An 8,924-nucleotide genomic window follows, 5' to 3' on the forward strand; every position below is an offset into this window, starting at 1 on the left:
AAGCCCAAGGTTGACAAGTAAAAAAGGCACAGTCCCGATGTTACCAAACCACATGGCAGGCCATTAATTCAAGTCCTCTGAATTTCCCAAGGTCGGCAGAGCATGGCAGGCAGCTGAACAATGATATGGCTACATTCAGGGTTCAAGGTGCCATAAGCTAGAGACCATTCCCAAAGCTGCTGCTTATATACGGGAAGCAGACCACATCCCTAAAGCAGCTACTCAGCTGCTTGTGGTAGGTCCCACCATGGAGCTGACTGCCAGTCTCGACATGGGGAACGACTACCACCAGCTGCCCAGTACTCAACGAGGCCCAGCCAAGTTGAGACACAACCTTAACTACCACACCCCTGCTGTGTTCTCTAGGATGGAGATTCCAGCCTCCATTTCCCAGCCTCCATTGCAGCTAAGTGCAGCCATGTGACTGAGTTTGGAATCATGAGACGTAAGGGAACGCATCCTGAGGGACTTTCAGGGAGTCTGCTCAGCTAGGAACTGTGAGGTGATAACTGAACTCCAGCAGCCATCTGGGGCCCCGAGGCTGCCAGTCAACCCGAGGGTTGGGCGTTGAGAGCTGGGGGGAACCCAGTGGCTGTGGAGCCAATCCCCACAGGGTGGGAGAGGAGTCAACTTCTGGCTCAGTTCCGTGGGCCTGTGACCTTGACGCCCTCTGCCGAAGATGCTCTCAAGGTCATGGGCTCAGGCCACGCCCTGCAGCCCGCCCACCCCTCCAGATGTCTGTCCCTTGCTGGGGAGAGGGCTACTCAGACAGACAGGAAGCAGCCGGGAGGAAAAGCAGTGGCTGAGCGAGAAGCAGGTGGGCGCGGTGGCGGGGTCCTGTGACACTGCAGGCTGTTCTGGACAGATGGACACCAAGGCAGCAGCCCCCAAGGTGTGTGATGGTGAGGCCGGGCCGGGCAGGGAAGCACCCTCAAGCCCAACAGGACAGGAAGTTGGGAGGGAGGTCCCCCAGCTCTGACCCTTGCTGCCTGAAGGGTCCTGAGGCCACCCGCCAGGGGCTGGAGAGGCCTGGGAGTCTTCGCACGGGTGTCTCCACAGCCCAGAGATGCCACCTCCTAGTGGGTCATTCTTTCCCAGTGTAGGGACACAGAACACACGAGGCCACGCCGGGGGCCAGCCTCTCCCAGGCTCCAATCAGTCTGCACCTCTGGGCTGGTGGAGTTGGGGGTGGGATGGCTCTGGGGGTGTGTGGCTCCAGGAGGTGCCTTGGAGGGCTCCCAAGTGGGGGACATTTTAGGGATGTAGGGAGGGGGACAGCTTCTCCAAGGAAGCCGAGGGGCCTCTTTGCCTGGCCCCTTGCCCAGAACACCACCTTGCTGTCCCCAAGTTGGTGAAGGAGGGGCTGGTAAGCCTGCCGCTGTCTGTGGGAAGGGAGCACCCTGGGTGGCGAGGGGTGTCTGCACCTCGTGGACTCTCCCTGAGACCGGCCCCACCTTCAGCCTCTCCGAGTGCTTCCTGGGGCACCGATGCCCAGAACCGCTCTGGAGTTCCAGGCTCACTCCTGGGTTCCTGCCCCCGGGCTACAGGGGCCCGAGCCTCTGAGGGCCTCAGCCCTGACCCTCAGGGGCAGCTTGCAAGGAGCCCAGGTCTTTGAGTGGCCACTACACACGGCCCCAGCCCCAGGCCGAGGGAGGCTCAGAGTCAGCCATGGCGCTGCACACAGGCCTCTCCATGACCCACGCTGCACCCGCTGGCCTCTGCAGCAGCCTGTTCACGTCCAGCCCAAGGAAGGGTCGAGCTCTGTCGTCTGCTGACAACCTTGCCCACACGGGCCCTCTGCTCTCAGTGCCCCGATCCCCGACAGGCCGCGCCCAGCAGGCAGCCGCTCCTGGGCAGGAGCGAGGTTTATTTATAGGCCTGTGCAGAGCGACTGAGCGGCAAAAGCAGAAACAGCCTTTTCAGACCCGTTTGTGTTGCGGCTGAAACGAGGAACTGAGAGTTAGACGACCAGATGCCCCGAGAGACGGGGACCGGGGCGGAAATTCACAGCCCACGTGCCCCGGGGCAGAGCTGGGCTCCACGGGGCTTTCCCACCCCCCACCCGTGGTGCGCCCGCGTGGGTCGGGGCAGAGCTGGCTCTGCGGGGCTTTCGGGGCTGGTTTCTCAGAAGTAGTTTCCTAGATCTTCCTTCTGAGGTACCTCTGGGTGGGAACGCTCTAGGCTTTCCGTCCTCAGCTGATCGTGTTAACTGTTTGCGTTGTCACACAGATACCAGAAGGCCAGGTGCTGGAGGGGCCTGGCACCTCAGGACTCACACGGAGGCTGCCCCTAAAGGGCCACTCTGCCTGAGCTGAGGGCTGCAGGGTGGAGCCAGAACCTGGCCGGGCGGCCCCAGAGCCGAGTGGCAGCCTCAGGCAGGAGTGGGTGGCTCCGGGGGGTTCCGGCTGTGGAGGCCCTGCCGAGGGGTGTCCCTGGCCCAGCAGCCTGCGCCTTGCCGGTGACGCTGGGCTGCCCCCTGCAGGTGATGCTAAGACCTCCACAGGAACCCCTGAGGACCCCCTCGTGGCCCTGCTCCACACTCCACCGCAGCCCACGGGACAGTGAGATCAGCAAGGTAGGGTGGGCTTCTGAGAGGGGGTGAGGTGGCAGATAGGAGTTCTACAGCCGCACAGGGCCTCACAGGGCTCCTGGGTCAGCAATGGGCCTACGGGGTGTGGGCTACCCTGGCCCGTGGGCAAGGCATACCCACTAGCCTGGGTCATGCAGATCTGCCAACGAGCCTCAGCCACAGGGGTCTAGGGAGGTGGGCAGCGACTCTGTGGCCACAGCATCAGGATGAAGCCCAAGCACAAGAGGCCACCACCCCCAACCCCAGCTACAGCCCCTCCCTGGAGCCGGGCCTGTCCTGTCTCTGCTCTGGAGCACCCAGTCACTCCAGGGCCCAAGGGTGCTGCCTGCTTCCGCCGTAGGTGCTGGGGATCCTGGCTGTGCTGTGCTTGGGCACTCTGACTCTTCCATTCCTCCTGTGGCAAACGTCCTCCCCTCCCGCCTGGGGCCATGGACGCCCCGAGGGAGAGCCCACTGCGTCCCAGGGCCATGGTGCTCGCCTGGCCTGGGAGCACCTGAGAGAAGAGGAGAAGGCTGGGAGGCAGAAGGATGCTTGTCAGTGAGTACCTGGGGCCAGCTCCAGGCCTGCTGCCCGAGTCCCCCATTAGTCCCTGGGAAGGAGCCCTGCACCAGCCTTCTCTGGAGGTGGGATCCTGGGAGGGCAGGCAGTGAGGCAGGGAGCTGCTGGGAAGGCCCATAAAGACAGTGCAGGCAGGACAGGCTGGGCCAGAGCTGTGGACCTGGAACCCTCGCAGCAGAGGCTGGCTGGATGCGGCAAAGGCACCCGCCCTCCTGGCTCTAAAGTGCTGACACACACCTTCTGGCCTGGACCAGGTCCTCTCACTGCCCTCCCGTCCCCCTCCTGGGGAGGAGCCTGCCCCACCACCTGCCCTGCTCAGCTCGAGAGAAGCCCTCCAGGGTCACCACACCACATCAGCTCTGCCCCTCTCCTCTGGGTGGCCCTCCTAGGGGGTGAGGTCAGGGTGGAAGCCAGCCCCCCATCTGCCTCTGGCCTGGCCTGCAAGCCACCTCCCTTGCAGTGCTCCTGGGCGTCACTGCCCGCTCTGGTCTGAGGATGTCAGAGCCTGCCCAGTCTGCTTGGTGCCCTGATCCTGCACCTCTCCCCACTCCGTGGGTGCAGGGGCTGTGCAAGGGGTGCTCAGGCCCCCCTCCCTGCTCCACAGGCTTGTCCTCGTGGAAAGCCTCCCCCAGGACTTGGTTGTGCCCGGCCCAGCAGTCCAGCCCCTGGCCCAGGCCTGGCTACAGCTCCTGGATGCTGCCCAGGAGAGTGTCCACGTGGCCTCCTTCTACTGGTCCCTCACGGGGGCTGATGTCGGCGTCCACGACCCATCCTCCCAGCTGGTGCGAGCCCTAGTCCCTGCCTGGCCAGAGACCCCAGGCTCAGCTTGTGGGGGAGTGTGTTGGGGGGCTGGGAACTTCCTTTAGGGGCTCTGGGGCAGGCGGCAGAGGGCCTGGAGGAGCGAGTACCCCAACCGCTTTTGGCCACAGGTCCTAAAGGCCCCAAGCACTTGCCTTGGGACTCTGCTGTGGGTTTTTGGGGCCGGTGGGTGGCTGGGGCAGAGTCTAGGGCTTGCTGAGGGGCTATGGGACAGTGGGCCAGCAGGGTCCCTTGGGGCCCAGACCCAGATGAACTGGCCTCATGGCTAGCTTGGTCCCACAGGGAGAGGCCCTTCTGCACAAGCTTCGACAACTGCTAGATAAGAATGTCTCCCTGGCTGTGGCCACCGGCGACCCGACAATGGCCAGGAACTCCACGGACCTGCAGGTGCTGGCAGCACAAGGTAGAGGCCTGTGCCATCCCAGGCCCTGGCACCTTGGGACCAGGACAGAGAAGGGCAGGGCCTCCCGGCAGAGGCTGGGAAGCCTCCCTCCCTGTGTCTCCCCAGGCTGCCGGGTGGGGCGGGGCAGAACGGGCCTGGCTGAGTCTGTGCACCTAGCGCTGGGCTGCTCCAAGCAGCCGGGAGCCAACTCCCATGGGCTGAAGCAACAGGTGGCCCCAGCTCCCTGTTGGGGGCACTGGGGATGGGACCCCTGCCAGGGAGCAGAGACAGAGACAGTCGCCACAACTTCGAGCTCTGGAGCCTGGGGGCCTGCCAGTCACTTGTGAAGTAGGGATGGTAACCTCACTGACTGAGCAGTCAGTCCAGGTGGGAGCACCAGACTCGGTGCCAGTGGTCACTTCACAAGGGTGGCTCTCGTCTCCTGAACAGGTGCTCAGGTGCGGCGGGTACCCATGAAGCAGCTCACCGGGGGCGTTTTGCACTCTAAGTTCTGGGTCGTGGACAAGCTGCACATTTACCTGGGCAGTGCCAACATGGACTGGCGGTCCCTGACACAGGTGGGAGCACAGGGGCCCCCTGGGGCTGTGGCCCCTTCCCACCCTGTACCCTGGGAACTTTGCAGACACCCAGGTTCATCTAGAGAAAGCACCTCACACTGGCCGCTGGGCTCTAGCTGAGGAAGGACGTTCAGCCGAGTGCGAAGACGTCCCGGGAAACGTGCAGATCGCGAAGCAGGACCCTTTTCAGACGCTGCAGTAAAAACGCGTCAAAGGACGTCGCGGAAATGGTCACCACGGCCACCGCTGTGACATCCAGCGACTTTCATTTTCTTCTGTTGGTTTTGTCAGACTACACGCCCACCTGTCCCTCCCTCTGGGGTCCCCCTGAAGCGCACTGTCTCTTCTGCGTCCCCCCAGTGGGCCAGGGCAGGGGCCACAGCCGCAGCATCCTTGTCCCCAGCTGCCGCCCTGGCCCCGCAGGTTAAGGAGCTTGGCGTCATCATCTACAACTGCAGTCAGCTAGCCCGAGACCTGGAGAAGACCTTCCAGACCTACTGGGCGCTGGGCGCACCCCAGGCCGTCCTCCCCAAAGCCTGGCCTCGGAATTTCTCCACCCACATTAACCGCTTCCAGCCCTTCTGGGGCCGCTTCGAGGGGGTGCCCACCACTGCCTACTTCTCGGTGAGGGCTTGAGGAGAGGCCGAGCATGTCACTGGTCCACCCCAGCTGGGCCCTGCTTCTGACACCTCAGGGAGGCAGCAGTCTCGGCCGGAGCCAGTGGGCTTGGCTGTGGCCCCCACAAGGGCAGGCTGGCCGCCAGCAGGCTGTCCCAGGAGGCAGGCTTGTCTCTGGGACGGGGTGCCCAGTCAGGGCCACCCATGGGAGACCAGTGGCCGGGGAGGTGCTGGGGTGCCCAGTAGTCTTTGGGTTCTGGCTTGGCATCCAGGGATGAGGTAGGGGCACTGGCTGACCTCCAAAGAGCCTCCCCGCTTAGAGACTCACCCAGGGCTGAGGGAGGGGGCCCGAAGAGCCGCCAGCCAGTGACACCGTTCTGTTGGAGCAGAGGGGCGGGATGAACCCCTCTCCCGCCTACCCTCCTGCAACATGGGCCTGCCTCACCAAGTGGCCCAGTGGAGATTTCTCCAGTGCAGGGAGGGCTGGCCAGCCGAGCCCAGGGCCAGCACCCTCCTGTCTCCCGGCATGGACTGGGGGGGGGGGGCGAGGACCCCTCCCTGGGGTCCCTCTCCCTGAACCACAACACAGGCCAATTTGTCCCTGAGCTCCAGAGGGTGGTGCACGGACCCGGCCTGGGCCAGTGCCTCACAGAGAGAGCCTCCCGGCAGGCCTCGCCACCCGCATTCTGCCCCCACGGCCGCACGCAGGACCTGGATGCGCTGCTGGAGGTGATCAGGGGCGCCCGGCAGTTCATCTACACATCTGTGATGGAGTACTTCCCCACCACACGATTCAGCCACCCCCCCAGGTGCGCTGGGTGCAGCAGGGGCCCTGGGGGCGGGGCTGCGCCACTGAGGGGCAGACACCCACCAGCCCCGCCCTTCCCAGGTACTGGCCAGTGTTGGACAACGCCCTGCGGGCAGCAGCCTTCGGCAGGAGTGTCCACGTGCGTCTGCTGGTCAGTTGTTGGCGCCACACGGACCCCACCATGTTCCCCTACCTGCGGTCTCTGCAGTCCTTCAGTGACCCCGCAGCCGGCATCTTCGTGGATGTGGTAAGGGCCCATCCTGGGGTCTGGGGAAGGCAGCTCCCTCCAGCCCAGCCTGACGCCCTCTCTGTACCCGAAGAAAGTGTTCATTGTGCCGGTGGGGAACCACTCCAGCATCCCATTCAGCAGGGTGAGCCACAGCAAATTCATGGTCACAGAGAAGGCAGCCTACATTGGTGAGTGTGGGGTGGGGAGCCGTGGGCCAGCAACCAGGCAGTCCGCCAAGGGGATCGGGGCCCGAAGGAGTGGCTGTGACACCACAGGACACACAAACCCACAGCGGGGAAGTGTCCCCAGGGCAGTGTCAGCCAAGAGTGCTGAAGGGGGCATGGTCTTGTGTCCAGCACGGGCCCCCAGGCAGAGGGGGACAGGCCGGGAAATCCAGAGCCCAGAGTCCGCAGAATGACAGCTGGGCCTGCCCAGGTGCTCTGGGCAAGCTACACTCCTGAAGAGTTGCTGGCCCCCCAGCCCCGGAGCCAGGGGCAGCCTGGCTGGTGGCTGAGGACAGCAGAGCTACCCTCAACCCATGGCCCAACTCATGCCCAGCGTCCCTTCTCTCCCCAGGCACCTCCAACTGGTCTGCGGATTACTTCAGCAGCACCTCAGGGGTGGGCCTGGTGGTCAGCCAGAGAGCCCCCCACGCCCAGCCAGGAGCCTCCACTGTGCAGGAGCAGCTGCGGCAGCTCTTTGAGCGGGACTGGGACTCCCGCTACGCCGTGGGCCTAGACGGACAGGCCGAGGGCCAGGACTGCGTCTGGCGGGGCTGATGCCAGCCTTCGGGCTCCAGGCCCCGCCCCGCTCCGCGGCTTGGCCCTGGCTCCCCCGCCCAAGTCCTGGGGGTGGAGGTCAGGACAGCTCACAGCGCCACCCGCCCCGGCCGCTTTCCCAAGCCCTGTTTGCTCCTCTCTGCCCTCCCAATCTGGCTCTTCCTGAGCCTCACCTCCTCCAAGGAGCCCTCCAGGAAGCCCCTCTGACTTCCCCAGCGCGGCCTGCAGATAAAGAACTCCGCATGCTTCCAGCTCACTGTGAGTCCAGCACGCGCCGTCCTCCTCTTCCTCGCCCCAGACTGGCCGCCCCGCCCTAGCACCCTGCTCAGGTCCGTGTGCACGCGACCGCCAGTGCCCAGGGGGGCTCGCGAGAAGCGGAGCAGCACAACGGCCAAGCGGCCGGACCCACGCAGAGGGCCTCCAAATTCGCGGGCAGGGCGAGGCCAGAAGGGGAGAGGGGCAGCCTGAGCCGGGGACCGAGGCGACGACGCCCCCGATGCCCGCGAAGAACGGGCCCCTGGACCGAGTCGCAGGGTGGAAGTCGGCGCGTCACCACCCTAGTGTCCCCGCAGCTCTGGCAGATGCAGGAGAGACCCAGGCCTCGGGGCGGAGCCCAGGACGCGGGGCGGAGCCCAGAGGCGGGGCCTGAGCTCAGAGGTGGGCCCGGGGCTGTGGGCGGGGCCTCGGGCGCAGCGGCGCTGGGTCGGTAGGGCTGCACTGAGGCTGCAGGGCTGGCACCGAGCTGGGAAGTGGTCCCTGCACGCAGCCCCGTCGGAGCGCACCCTCCCCTGGTAACCATCTCGGAGTCTGTAGAGGCAACACCTGACTTGGGTTTGGCGCCCTCGTTCCGGCCCTTTTCCTACAAGTGCTGGGTCGGCAGCTGGTCTCAGCGCCCCCTGGCCTTTCTTGCCAGATGGCTCCGACCACGGCCTCAGGGCTCACCTGCCCTGGTGGACGCGTCCGTCTGGTCAGCGCTCGGCTTGGACAGGCTCTCTGGTGCTGATGGGGTACCAGCGGCCAGAGCTTCGGGGTGGACGCAGACCCTCCCCTGCTCTTCCAGAGCCTTTGAGGCAGTCTTGGGTCTTTCTTCCCAGGTGCCCCCAGCACCCACTTTCTGCTGAGACTGGTGGCTGCGCGGTGCAGATCCTCCATCTGTGTGACCCCTCCCCACACTTCCCACCTCTAAAGGGTGCTGTAGGCCACAGAGCCTCGTCTGTGCCCAAGTCTCCCGCCCGGGCATGGGAGTGGGGTGCCTGCAAGCCAGGCAGCCCTCGGGGGTCCCGCCTGAGTGACTCAGTCTGTGAGCCGCACTGGTCCAAGCTCCCTGGAGCCCCCCGCCACAACTGTCCACGCTCTTCCAGCCCACCTGCCCCTCCGGAACCGGCTCACAGTTGCACGGGTGTGTGTGGGTGTTGCTGTGTGGTTGTGGTTCCCACACTGCACAGCTGCCCGGAGCTGCCCCGCAGACCGCCCGCAGGCTCATCGCCGGTGCCCTGTGCTCAGGCCTGCACCTCACTCCCGGTCCTGGCTGGCTGTGTTCCGAGGCCCCTTGCAGGCACACGTG

General features: G+C 65.1%; 1 protein-coding gene across 1 annotated transcript; it reads left to right on the top strand.

Moving 5' to 3' along the window:
- The first annotated feature begins 865 nt into the window (after positions 1-865).
- On the top strand, positions 866-7,360 carry PLD4 (phospholipase D family member 4). Its single transcript, XM_042781500.1, has 11 exons — positions 866-892; positions 2,483-2,575; positions 2,931-3,127; positions 3,753-3,930; positions 4,250-4,370; positions 4,800-4,927; positions 5,351-5,551; positions 6,214-6,353; positions 6,434-6,599; positions 6,673-6,769; positions 7,158-7,360. The coding sequence occupies exons 1-11, from the start codon at positions 866-868 to the stop codon at positions 7,358-7,360; spliced, it is 1,551 nt and encodes a 516-aa protein (XP_042637434.1).
- Positions 7,361-8,924: the final 1,564 nt, after the last annotated feature.

This window comes from Orycteropus afer, unplaced genomic scaffold, assembly GCF_000298275.1.
Source record: "Orycteropus afer afer isolate SDZICR_OR568_19922 unplaced genomic scaffold, OryAfe1.0 scaffold00128, whole genome shotgun sequence".
Lineage (NCBI taxonomy): Eukaryota > Metazoa > Chordata > Mammalia > Tubulidentata > Orycteropodidae > Orycteropus > Orycteropus afer.

What these genes read in the sequence shown, in the direction of transcription:
- PLD4 (XM_042781500.1), top strand. Translation starts at nt 866, where the DNA reads ATGGACACCAAGGCAGCAGCCCCCAAG. An exon ending in ACTGGCGGTCCCTGACACAG is followed by an intron (nt 4,928 to 5,350) that starts GTGGGAGCACAG and finishes CTGGCCCCGCAG; the next exon opens with GTTAAGGAGCTTGGCGTCAT. An exon ending in AGAGAAGGCAGCCTACATTG is followed by an intron (nt 6,770 to 7,157) that starts GTGAGTGTGGGG and finishes TTCTCTCCCCAG; the next exon opens with GCACCTCCAACTGGTCTGCG.